This window comes from Polypterus senegalus, chromosome 10 (assembly GCF_016835505.1).
Source record: "Polypterus senegalus isolate Bchr_013 chromosome 10, ASM1683550v1, whole genome shotgun sequence".
NCBI classification, from domain to species: Eukaryota; Metazoa; Chordata; class Cladistia; order Polypteriformes; family Polypteridae; genus Polypterus; species Polypterus senegalus.
In genome coordinates, this window is record NC_053163.1 from 151,031,151 (window position 1) to 151,045,010 (window position 13,860).

A 13,860-nucleotide genomic window follows, 5' to 3' on the forward strand; every position below is an offset into this window, starting at 1 on the left:
GTATACGAGGTACACTAATGAACAAAACACCACTGGGGGCTACACGAACAGCACGTACCCCTGAAAATGTGGAAAGTGTGCGACTAGCCCTGCTGCGCACTCCAAGTTGATCTGCTCGGAAGCATTCTTCTGAACTTGGCCTCAGTAATCGTTAAGGCGTATTTTGCATTTAGACCCTGCATTTCCATCCCTACAAATTGTCAAATGCTACTTCAATATGAACTCAAATCTTTTAATAAATTTCTTTGTAAGAAAAAATTAACAATTTTGTGATTTTGTAAAAAAAGAAACACGTCCGTCCTTTCTGCCTCACCCTGTATTTTAAGAGTCTGGACTGAAGAACAGGTTATGGACATATAAGCTTGATTTTTTTCTCTTTTGATCTAAAAAATGGAAAATTACAAGTGAACACTAAAATACAGATTTTTCATTCACTCCATCATACCACGCACAAGTGCCAAGCTGTAGTCTTTGTAGCTGCTAAATTCAGCATACAGATAAAAGCTATGGATCGTTACTTTCTTTTATAAATAACAAAGATTCTGAACAAGTAACCTGCTCACATTGTGACCTCCAGGGGGCACCAGCCAGCCCCGAAACCCCAGACACAATTACACCAAGGCAGTCCCAGATGAAAATAAAATGTTTTTTTCATTCACAATACCTCCTTTGTCCAGTATTCCAAGTACACACCACATTCACCATTGAACACAATGTCTCCTTCCACTCCTCAACTGACTCTGATGCAATCCTTGAAACAAGACAGCTTCCTTTCATAACAGATCCGGGAGTACTTCCAGAGCCATGACCACGCATAACAGAAATACTTCTGGGACAAACAGAAGCCCCCTAGTCCAGGGAGGCGTATTCACAACAGCACCCCCTGGAGGCAACTAAAGAATCTAAAATAGTTGCCATTCGAAAATACAAGTCCCTAGCAACTCTGTGGGTGTTCAGTCTGGGGCCAAACCAGAGGAGCACTGCCCGCTCTCATACTGGGGGATGAACTGTTTAGAATACCCCCAGTCCATCCATTAAACTTTTATCCTGACTTGGATAGGAATTAAAAACTATCCCAACCGGATTGTGTCTCCTCTCGCGTTGTCCTTATGTTAAAGGTCACCCTGGCTGGGCAGAGTTTGATCCTCCATCCTAGGCGGGATGCCAGTCCATCCACCATGGAACTTACAAGATATACGTCATATCCAGTTAGCCAAATAGATTCTCAATGACTCAAATATTGTTTGTTTATTAAGTATTTATGATATGCAAATCCTAAGAATAAAACCAAATGAAGCCACAGGTGCATTGGCTACAATCGTTTGAAACAAATGAAGCAGCTGCTGTTGTAGCAGAAGGACAGATCAAGACGCTAATCAAAACTCAAAAGTCATGGGTGGTTTTCCCAGTCTTACACAATTTGTCACCAAAGTTTACATGAATACCTATTGTCCGTTACTAGCTCGACTCTTCCCTTTGCTTCCAAACAAGAGATCAGATGTAGTTTTGGGTGCCCATTAACTCTTTCAGGGCGGACGTCGACTTTTGTCGAAATTCAGGGGTAGAGGACCGTAATCAGCTGTAAACTGTGACAAAACTCGCCGTTATGCTTTAATTCGACTCTCTTTAATGTTTTCCTTAAAGATTTCATGCGTGTGCGTGAGTAGCGAAGAGCAAACACCCCCTCAAATGGCATTGACATCTGGCAAAAGACCAAAGCGAATGTGCAAAACAAAATACTCTGTGGACGACGTTTTGCGTATCATATCACTGAGTCGGACTCTGAGTTGTCGGATTTTGGTGTAAGTGATCTGGAGATCGAAAATGAAAATGAAGGGACCAGCATCAGCTCATCGTGGTGCTGAACATGTCTGTGTAGCTAATGGGCCTACGCCAACGTTCACCCGGGAGGTCCGCCTCTTACGATGACAAGAGGTACAAACCAGATTGCATCACACTGCTGCACGAAGACAGCCAGGCAGCCGGCCCATCGCGTATTCCCAAAACTGGTCACTGAGTTGCTCCTGCTGCTGCCAAAGTTGCAGAACGAACACCGACAGCAGCCACGGCATGAAGCAAAGGACGTTTCATATTGATTTCTGTACGAAACCATTGCTTTGTGTGCTTTTCAGAAAACTGGAAAAATATTCAAAGAGTTAAAGTAAAGTAATTTATTAGAATGAAAAGGAAAATACTGTAGTAATAATTCTAAAACTAAAACAGAAATAACTTAAACGTGACCTAAGACCATATTCAGTAAGACCAGTAGCCCAATCTGAGGCAAGTCTTAAAACAAAAAAGGCCTGGAGTCTGGGCTGAAGTACTACAACCCTACTAGCAACACATTACAATAGGAAGTGAGAAGTAATCCTTGTTTTGTTTTGTTTTTTTCATTCCACGAGGTCTTAAACAATGCACATGGTGTAGTAACTCTAAGTTGCCAGTTCAATTCCTGCTTTCATCTCACTGTGTAACTATAAATGGGTCACTTAATCTGCCTGTGCTCTAATTGTGAAAACATACCCAATACTTTAAGGAAGTTTTTGATGAAAGGCGCCAGCAAGATGTAAAGTAATAATAAAAATAATAATGAGGTCCTGTCATAATCCTCTGATCCTCTTTGAACTTTCTCTTTTTCTGCCCACCTTTCAAACTACTTACCGATGGCATCCACCATGCAGGCCTCCCGAGTGTACGCTTCCACAGGGATGACATTTTGGAAACAGTGCAGGGAAATCACACCATGTCCACCAGCCCAAATCTGCAGAATATGCTCCACCTTTGAGCATAATTTCTTAAAAGAATAAAAATTATTATTTAAAAAAAAAAAAAAATACAACAATAAAACATCATTTATGTGATATAATATCCTTAAGAAATACATTTTCTCCCCGCTCCAAAGCTCACCTTGGCCATCTTCTCTCCTTTGTAATACTCCAGGGCCTCATACAAGTGGGAGTAGGGTCGAGTACGTTTTCCTTTTCCCACATAAAAAATGGCACTGATGAAGGTCTGGAAGCACACGCCAGTGTTTATTGTCTGCCCATAGGATGGCAAGTTCTTAGTCACTCTGTGTGATTGAAAGAAAATACCAAATTATTTGAAAGTTCTTGTCAGTTTGTGTAAAAGCTTGATGAAATGAAAAAGGCAAGGATTTACATGTATACGACTAGCCAAGGTACCTATTAAAGATAGCTAATAGAATAAATAAGAAATATTTGCTATCTCTTGCCCTATGTGTACCTTTAACTCCTTTCCTCAGTATTTGCATGTGTGAATGTTTCTTATCCGGTGTTCAGTCTCTCAAGTGTGTTCCAGTAAAGCCTGCTTCTCAGACCCTGCCATTATTTTCAAGGCACTTTTCTCACCTCTGTCCGGTTTTAAATTTGCCATCTTTGAAGGCGACTCTCTCAGCATGTCTCACACACCTTTACTCTTTCCTTGTACACTTCCTCTCTCTTCAAGACAGAAAAGCCAAACTGACCAATCCGATTGCTCAGAAGTACTGGACACATAGACCTTAGTGTTTTAGTATATAGCAGTTTAACCCTTCGAACCTGGTAGCTTGTTAATACAGAATTTCAGAAATGTTTCGATGCAACACTATGTCTAGGGGCATGAGGTATAATGCTAAGATTCTGTTAAAATTCTGAAAGATGCAGGTAAACTAGACATAAGGCATTTAATTAATGAGATACTTCACAACTGACCTCCACCTTAAATAGTTAGAATCAATTAATTCTAGGTCTTTATCAATTTAGGTTTTCAGCTCCAACATGTGGTGGGCACTCTTGTGTCATAAAGCTCTGGGAAACTACATTTGACTCTAGGCCCAATCACCATCTATGTAGAGTTTGCATGTTCATTTTGTCATTATCTATAAATACAGTAATATGAAGATGTTTGGGAACCCCTTTAAATTCTTTGGATTTTTGTTTCTCATTGGCTGAGCTTTCAAAGTAGCAACTTCATTTTAATATCTGACATGCCTTATGGACACAGTAGTATTTCAGTAGTGACACTAAGTTTATTGGATTAACAGAAAATATGCAATATGCATCATAACAAAATTAGACAGGTGCATAAATTTGGGCACCGCAACAGAGATATGACATCAATACTTAGTTGAGCCTCCTTTTGTAAAATAACAGCATCTAGATTAGAACATTAGAACAATCTAGACGAGAACAGGCCATTCAGCCCAACAAAGCTCGCCAGTCCTATCCACTTGTTTCCTCCAAGAAAACATCAAGTCGAGTTTTGAAAGTCCCTAACGTCTTACTGTCTACCACACTACTTGGTAGCTTATTCCAAGTGTCTATTGTTCTTTGTGTAAAGAAAAACTTCCTAATGTTTGTGCGAAATTTACCCTTAACAAGTTTCCAACTGTGTCCCCGTGTTCTTGATGAACTCATTTTAAAATACAAGTCTCGATCCACTGTACTAATTCCCTTCATAATTTTAAACACTTCAATCATGTCACCTCTTAATCTTCTTTTGCTTAAACTGTAAAGGCTCAGCTCTTTTAATCTTTCCTCATAATTCAACCTCTGTAGACCTGGAGTCAGCCTAGTCGCTCTTCCCTGGACCTTTTCTAGTGCTGCTATGTCCTTTTTGTAGCCTGGAGACCAAAACTGCACACAGGACTCAAGATGAGGCATCACCAGTGTGTTATAAAGGTTGAGCAGAACCTCCTTGGACTTGTACTCCACAGATCAAGGCGCTAAATAACCTAACATTCTGTTAGCCTTCTTAATTGCTTCTGAACACTGTTGGGAAGTTGATAGCTTGGAGTCCACTATGACTCCTAAATCCTTCTCATAAGGTGTACTCTCGATTTTCCGACCGCCCATTGTGTATTCAAACCTAATATTTTGACTTCCTATGTGTAATACTTTACATTTACTGACATTAAATTTCATCTGCCACAAATCTGCCCAAGCCTGTATGCTATCCAAGTCCTTCTGTAATGATATAACGGATTCCAAATTATCTGCTAATCCACTTATCTTGGTATCATCTGCAAACTTAACCAGCTTGTTACTTATATTTCTATCTAAATCATTTATATATATTAAAAATAGCAATGGCCCTAGCACTGACCCCTGTGGAACACCACTCATAACATCGGCCAGTTCTGATGAGGTTCCTCACACCATCACCCTCTGCTTCCTGTGTTTGAGCCAATTCTGCACCCATCTAAAAACATCACCCTGAACTCCCACTTCTTTTAACTTGATGCCCAACCTCTCATGTGGCACCTTATCAAATGCTTTCTGAAAGTCCAGATAAATAATATCATAAGATCCACTTTGATCGTATCCTTTTGTTGCCTCCTCATAGAATTCCAACATGTTAGTAAAACACGACCTCCCTCTTCTGAACCCATGCTCCTCCTATAGCCTTTGATGAGTGTCTGGATTCTGGATGGAGGTATTGTTGACCATTCTTCATACAAAATCTCTCGCGTTCAGTTCAATTTGATGGCTGCCAAGTATGGACAGCCTGCTTCAAATCACCCCATAGATTTTTCGATGATATTTAAGTCAGGGGACTGTGATGGCCATTCCAGAACATTGTACTTCTTCCCCTGCATGAATGCCTTTGTAGATTTCGAACTGTGTTTTTGTCTTGTTGGAATATCCAACCCCTGCGTAACTTCAACTTTGTGACTGATGCTTGGACATTATCCTGAAGAATTTGTTGATATTGGGTTGAATTTATCCGACCCTCGACTTTAACAAGGGCCCCAGTCCCTGAACTGGCCACACAGCCCCACAGAATGAACCTCCTCCAAATTTGATAGTAGGTAGCAGGTATTTTTTTTTTGGAATGCGGAGTTCTTCTTCCATGCAAAGCTCTTTTTGTTATGACCAAATAACTCAATTTTTGTCTCATCAGTCCAAAGCACTTTGTTCCAAAATGAATCTGGCTTGTCTAAATGAGCATTTGTATACAACAAGCGACTCTGTTTGTGGCGTGAGTGCAGAAAGGGCTTCTTCCTCATCACCCTGCCATACAGATGTTCTTTGTGCAAATTGCACTGAATTGTAGAACGATGTACAGATACACCATCTGCAGCGAGATGTTCTTGCAGGTCTTTGGAGGTGATCTGTGGGTTGTCTGTAACTATTCTCACAATCCTGCCTCAGCATATGCCACTCCTGTATTGTCTTGGCCTGCCAGACCTGAGTTGGTTTAACAGCAACTGTGCCTGTGGCCTCCCATTTCCCGATTACATTCCTTACAGTTGAAACTAACAGTTTAAACCTCTGAGATGGCTTTTTGTAGCCTTCCCCTAAACCATGAGACTCAACAATCTTTGTTTTCAGATATTTTGAGAGTTGCTTTGAGGATCCCATGCTGTCATTCTTCAGAGGAGAGTCAAAGGGAAGCACAACTTGCAATTGACCACCTCAAATACCTTTACTCATGATTGGACACCCCTGTCTATGAAGTTCAAGGCTTATTTTGGAGTTGCAAGTAATCAGTATTGAGCAGTGACAGGCATTCAAATCAGCAAAATGACAAGGGGACACACATTTTTGCACAGCCAGTTTTTAACATTTGATTTGATTTGATACAACTAAATACTGTTTCACTAAAAATCTTTGTCCGGAAAACACCACAGTACTCAGATGTTCCTAGGAAATGAAAGACGCACCACTGTTATCTTTTCTGTTGAAAGGAAAGTCAATTATTATGCAGGCTGAGAGGGGTTCCCAAACCTTTTCATATGATTGTATATAAAAGCCAAATACCTCTGACTTACTCATCATGAAATCTCCTGAACCATGAGGACTTGGGACTTGAAATTTGGAATGTCGATTACCCTTGGCCCATAGGTGCTCACTAAGAAACAATTTTAAAACTTTCGTGGTCCAAGGGCAAAATTTCGTATAGTTTTTTAGACCCGTTTGCATGTCTGTCCGCTTTTCACAAGAGAACTAATTAACGGATTTAGATCTGGTTTTTTTCTATAATCTGCTTGAACATTCCGGTTGATTTTCTGACTTCTCTCATCACGCTAAGTATTACAGTTCGCTAGCGTTACCGATTTATTAGCCCAAATCTGAGAGAGATTTATCGGGCTATGGGGAGGGGGGGCGGGGCCCTCCTCACTCACGTGTCTGCCTCGGAGCATAACCTTAACTCCGCTTAGTTAGTGAATGAGAGAACTACCTAACGGATTTAGATCTTTTTTTTTCTATAATTTGCTTGAACATTCCGGTTGATTTTGCGACTTCTCTCATTGTGTTAAGAATCATAGTTCACTTGCAGGAGCGATATATTCACGCTAATCCGAGACAGAGGCTGCGGGCCGAGGGGACGGGGAAGAGTGACGTCAGGAGTAGACAGCTAAGCTGGGCCGGGCCCTCCTCACTGCTCTGTTTCACTAATACGCGGGTGAGGCCGCGGGGGATGGCCAGTTATTCTACAGGGTGGTCCAGATCTAATTATGCAGATCCAGATCGTCTGGATGACTTTGATTTATGTGGGGACGATTCCAGTTCAGTGCGAAGACGATTCTTCATGTCGTCAGTTCGCACACTTCTCGATGGTCTGGGATTTTTTGGGTGATTTTCTATGTAATAAACTTAATAAGTTATAGCGTAATGAAAATTGCATAATTAGATCTGGACCACCCTATATATTTCGCAGATAACTTTGTCCAAACCAATTTACAAAAATAGTATACAGTATGTTACAAATGCCACTGTTTACTTCCATACTGTGCCACCTGTAGTACTGACCTAGGGTCTAAAAGAAGATAGTTGAAACTGGATTTAATCACCCCTTCTCTCCATTTTCTGTTCTGGTCAGGGCGATCAAACTGTTGGCACAGTTCCAGCTCATCAGCATGGCAGTTGGGCAGAGTAAAAGACTCCAGACAGACAACCAGTTCAGGGCTATACACTGAAGAAGCTGAGAAAAGCAAGGAGAATTAAAAGCCAATTCATGATACATTTTGTAGTCAAGCATATCAGAAGCAGCATTCCCAAAAAAAAAAATTTGACAGGGATTATGAAATATCTAAGGTATCATAATCTTCATTATTTGGGTATTTTATAGGAGTATTACTTCATGGAAAGTCAGGAAGAAAATAGAGTCATATATAACAATGTTTTGACGCAGATAGCAAAATTTGTAATGGAAGATGTTTGTAGGGCAGTTCAGTGTTGAATCACGTGAGACTGAAGGACAATTCAAAACCTCTCAACCTAATAACAGGGGAACACAAGTGGACTCCAACAACTGCATTAAGTACCCAAGCTAGAAAATGCAATTCAGTCCAAGCAAAAATAATGGCAGTACTGACTGCAAAAACGTAAAGAAATGAAATGCTACCCCTCAGCTTTGTGAAAAGCAAGTGTTCTAAACGAATGAATTAGCTATGCTGATAGGTTTATGTTGGTTAAGAAAGCCATTACTAAGGGTGTAAAGAAGCAGCATGAAGATATAGCCACAAACTTTAAAAGTGAAGCTCTAAATAATGAAGAATGTAGTAATTACAACAAACATCTGGACCGCCTTAACAACAGGGCCATACAAAGTTCAATACAAAATTAAAATTGTGGTGCCATATTTTTATACACTACCGCTGTCAAACACATAAACACGTGTGCTGAATTAAACCATAGTGGGAAAATTAAGTTTTTAACGTACGAGACGTTGATGTTGGACAAAGTGCATTTAACCAACTACTCAGGTACGAGTACTCAAAAAATGAAAATTAGTCTGTGCATCCTAAACACAAACATACATCACAATTTATCACTTAGCAAAACATGTCACCTAGCAAGTCATTTGGGTGTCATAAACAAAACATTTTGATACAAAAATTAAGATTTTGTTGTGGGTAAAAAGTAAATGTAAAATTCAAACTAAGAATAAGGAATCACTCCGAATAAAAAAGAGAAGTCAGAGAGAAACGAGGCGATGACTGATATAAGAAACAAGAAATGACTCCTCCTTTCGGCTGGTCCCGTTAGGGGTTGCCACAGCGGATCATCTGTCCGCATATTGATTTGGCAAAATTTTACACCGGATGCCAAGAAGCAAGAAATGACGACGTTCCTAAATATGCTCAGTTCATCAAGATGAACTAGTTAGCTAAAACTGAAATTCTTCCAGGACTTGATCCAAGAGCTCCATGAAAAAGGCAGCTAAGAATCCAGTTGAACAGTAAGATTGTACGGTTCGTTAAAAGACTTCTATTAATACTCAATACGCTACAAATGACAAAAGCGAAAAGTCCCAGACGTTTAAAATAATCTGGCGGACAGGGGCCTAAATACACAGAATAAAAAAGAAGAAGTCTTTATGGGCTATCTATGGTGTTTTTTGCCCTAGAATAGCTCTTTTAGATTATATCACATTTTGTATTCAGACTAAAATAAAACCAGAGGAAATGAGAAATGAATCTGTTTGTAACATATAAAGTTCAAATGCGGATTCTTACTTTGAGGTCCTTTTTTGTCGTGGTGCTGCTGGTCCTTCAGTAGGCGAGAAAGCTGCTGCAGATAGAGTGATCGAGTTGAACGGTTGACTGGTCCCGGGTTCTCTCCTAGTTCTTGTAGCTTGCGACGGAGCTGAATATTTGTAAGCTTGCCAAGGGTTGCTTCAAGAGAACTGTTTTCTTTTCCCTTCTCGGGGCTTTTCTGGAAGCTTTTCCAGTCACAGAGCACTGTTTCTTCATTTTGAGAATCTTCAGACCTGGAGGAGTTGCTAGTGGTGGGTGGTACATGGGACTCAATTAGAACGTGGCCTTCCTCTGTATCGGTATATAAGAATTCCACTGGTTCTGCCATACCCACAACCACAGGACGACCACCAGGAGAGAAAGACAAATCACAAGTAGGTTTATCTTGAAATGGTGGGCAGCCAGACACTCGACTGATGCTGTGCCTTGGTAGATGTTTAGAAGAAACTAAAGGGAAATCAGAAAGCTTCACAGGGTGAGGCAATGACTCTTTTCCTATATTGTCTTCATTTTGAGTACTTTCATCATCTTCTGTGAACCAAAGGCTAGTATGGTTTGTATCTTTGAGATTCTGGAACATTCCATTTGCCATAAAGGACTGCTTTGGGATACAGTTTAATGCATCACTACTAGAAGACGAATCACTTGTAAAGAAATTATTTTCATTAGAAAAGTGACCAGTAATCTCTGCTCCAACTAAACTAATTTTAGCAGAACTGTCAGCTGAATCAGAATCTTGTACAGACTCTGATGACACTTTTTGATAAATGCAAAAATCATCATCTATCTTGATTTCTTTGACTATAGTGCTGGCCTGACTGTCATGGACACCATGGTCAATCAACACAGTGCTTGATTGATTATCTCTGGCACCTTGGTCAATCACCATAGTGACAGCCTTCAAATCACTAACATCTCGGATAATGCTGGCCTTAGTTTTACTAACTCCTCGGTCAACCAAAACAGTGCTGGCCTGACTATCACTAACGCCTCGGTCAACCAAAACAGTGCTAGCCAGACTATCACCAACGCCTCGGTCAACCAAAACAGTGCTGGCCTGACTATCAATAACGCCTCGGTCAACCAAAACAGTGCTGGCCTGACTATCAATAACGCCTCGGTCAACCAAAACAGTGCTGGCCTGACTATCACCAGCACCTCGGTCAACTAGGATGGTGCTGGCCTGACTATTAATAAATCCTTTAACAATTCCAGGATTTGATTGGCAACATGTAATTCCAGCATTAAATCTTTGATTACACAGATCCATCTCATTAAGACTTTTGGATCTTCTCCACGTTTTGTTCCCAATTTTATCATCCTGGACCGGAGTACCTCGAGGGTTTCGACGGTGAAGACGTACAGGCATGGGGAGGGTTTCGTCAAAAAGGGAGGAGCAGGCAGAAGAATCAGTGCTGGAGTACCTAAGAGAACACTGGCTTTGTCTAGCCTTGGTTCTTCCTGTGATGAATGAAGATGGTGTCAAAGGCTTTGATGAATCATCTCCCGCCTCTGCTTCCTCAAAATATGTATCGTGTGATGTAGGCACATGTGGGCTTTCCTTAATAAGCTTCCTATTCACACTTTTTAGGCTGCTGTCTCTACTACAGAGATCATTTTCAGAACTAGTATTTACATCTTTTGAGCATACATTGTCCTCCAGGTGAGCGTATTTCTGCTGAGGTACCTTTGTTGACAGCAATAAATTAGACAACAGGTCACTCAAATCTGGTTCATCAGACAGTGGGCTGCATCTTGTTGTAACAGGAACAGTTTCAGGAGTACGGCACACTGTACCATGACTTAGTCCACTAATGCTTGCAGATGAGGTGGAACTTTGCGATAAACTAATAGCTGGATGCATACAGTGAGTGTTGCCTTCTGCTATAGATTGGTCCGCTCTCTTATGAATTGTGGGACTCTGAAAAGCCATGCAGCCATTACAAGCACGTCTAGATTTCTGCGCACGAGGGGTCAATGGGCTAAACAAACATTTCCTGTGCTCAGCTGATGGAGTTCCATAGCACACAGAGGTCTCCACTGCAGTCTGGTAACTTTCACTTTCACAACTACTGTACTGGCTGCTTCTACTGCCACTGGAGCTGCTGCTTACTGCTGAACCTAAAGCTGCTTCTCTCGTAGGTTGGGGTTTATTCTCAAGCAGTGCTTCTTCATTGCCCATATTCTCCTCTTCTTTCTCTCCCACTAAAAAAAAGTTTCCTACTACAGTTTTGTCGAGGTTAGGATCACAGCCATTCTCATCCCTGCAGTAAACGAACACATGATCTGGAGATGTGGCATCAATGCCTTGAGTCTTTGAGACCGTAGCTAGCCTTTCAAAATTAAAGAATTCTGAATATCTGGTTAAGTCCTCAGTGGTGGTGTCTGCAAGACACAAGTGATTCTCCTCACAGGGTACATGTGAGTGCCTTGGCAGAGACAAGTATTCATCATTGATCTTAAAACTTACACTCTTTCGTCTAGTCATGGAGACACCAGAATTTGTCTTCTTCACCTTGTCTGGGAGATTATCTTTAACATCAGTAGCATCAGCAGAGTGATCTACAGATTTAGACTTGCTTAAAGAATCTGATAAGGCGGTATTTTCGGGAATGTTACATAAAACATTCTCCATTTGTTGGCCTGTGAGGCAACAGCCAGCACTGGAGAGACCACAGGTTTGAGGATGGCCCAGATCTCTTCTTTGCTTTTCAGGGAACGCAGACCTGTCTTCCAAGGTGGGCTGACTACTTGTGATACTGATGTTGGAGAGATTCAGGGGAGGTAAATCTTCAAGTGATCTTCGAGTGCTGCTCAGTGGACCACTTAAGACAGTCATGCCTCTGATGTCCTCCTCGGACACATTACATCGGGAAAGGTCTGGCAAGAAGATGCTGTCTCTGCCGTGGCTTTGATAAAAAGCTGAATATGAAAAGAAAAAACAACTGCAATTATTAATAAATCAGTGGTAAACTAAGTCACCTGAACAATTAAAGCCTCTGTAAAGACTGATGGGAGATAAAAGTCTGTGACGCTTTAATTTGATTGCATATAAAGACCATATAAAGTGCCATTACTTATACTTAATGAGCGATATAAATTGTATCGGGGGTACATTTAATGTACATTATTGTATATCATGTAGTTTGTCAAGCATGCTTCCCTTTGGAACAAAAAGCTATTATGATATTAAATGGCAAAAATATCCACAGTCAATGGGATTACTTGCTTAAGACATACACTAACCGTCAAAAGTTTTAGAGCACCTCAGTTTTTTAAGGAAATGGATGCAGTTTTATGTCTTAATGTTTCATGCAATTAAGGCATAAAACACATAAACACAGGAATATAAAAAAATAAGTCAAGGAATCAATAAGTATACAAACTTTAATTCATATTTTTCATTCATCAAAGTAGCCACCTTCTGCTGGTATAAGAGCCAAACGGTGGTAACCCTTTTGATTCAGAAAGCCAGTCACTCTGTGAAAGTCACCAACACTTCCTCTAGCAAAAGAACTCCAGAACATCACAATTCCTCCTCCATGTTTGACAGCCGGTGTCACTCACTAAGGAACCATCCTTTCACCAACTCGACGGTATACAAACACCCTGAGTGATGAATTTCAAATTTGGATTCATCGTAAGACTTTCTTCCAGTCTGAAGTAGTCCATGGCTGGCATATCAAGGCCCTATTCTGTCCTTTAAGGAATGCCTTTCTTCCTGCTACTCGTCCTGTCAAACCTGCAGCACAAAGTCTCCTCTTCACAGTACAAACTGACACTTGCTGTTTTTTGATCTGCACTCTTAAGCTGTGCTTGAAGTTGTTGTGCTGTGAGGCGCCTGTGATCAGGCAAGCTGGTGGCCCTCAGAATCTTGTCTTGTGATTGGCTTGTGACGTTTGCTCTGCCAGATCTCGTCCTATCAGAGTTTCTTCCAGTTTCCAATTGCCTTTGGACTGTGTAGGACACCATACTCACTCACTGACTGTTTTTTTTTTTGGCAATTACGAAAGGCCTACGCTTGTAAGGGTAATAATGCTCTGTCTCAATTTGTTAATTGCCATTTTCTTGCCATTTTGTCTAAAATTTACAACTTTCTACGGTGTAATATTGTCCAAGTAGTACTTCAGTACTACTGCAGTAACACAGTCTGTTCCAACTCTGCTTTAAGACAGACAGAGGGTTTTTAAATAATCAACTCATGTTGGGACACCTGTGCAAACTGTTTGCTTCAACTTGCAAGGTCTAATTAATTGACTGCAATTGCTGCAGAACATCTGTAGTTGTAACCGATAAGTTGTTCCATGAAGAAGGCCCATTTGTAATATTCTGAAATTTCCGTTTTTTTTTTTTTTCTTAGCCTAAGCTTTAAATTT

The 13,860-nt window shown here is 40.7% G+C and overlaps 1 protein-coding gene across 1 annotated transcript in view; it reads right to left on the reverse strand.

Annotated features, from left to right (window-relative positions):
* Positions 1-13,860, reverse strand: part of ankle1 (ankyrin repeat and LEM domain containing 1) — a 43,359-nt gene that overhangs the window by 14,387 nt on the left and 15,112 nt on the right. The window contains exons 5-8 of the mRNA XM_039767066.1: positions 9,464-12,406; positions 7,755-7,926; positions 2,908-3,070; positions 2,662-2,794 (exon numbers count right to left, since the gene is read on the reverse strand). Of these exons, the coding sequence (XP_039623000.1) occupies positions 2,662-2,794; positions 2,908-3,070; positions 7,755-7,926; positions 9,464-12,406 (3,411 nt within the window). The remainder of the gene's footprint in view (positions 1-2,661; positions 2,795-2,907; positions 3,071-7,754; positions 7,927-9,463; positions 12,407-13,860) is intronic.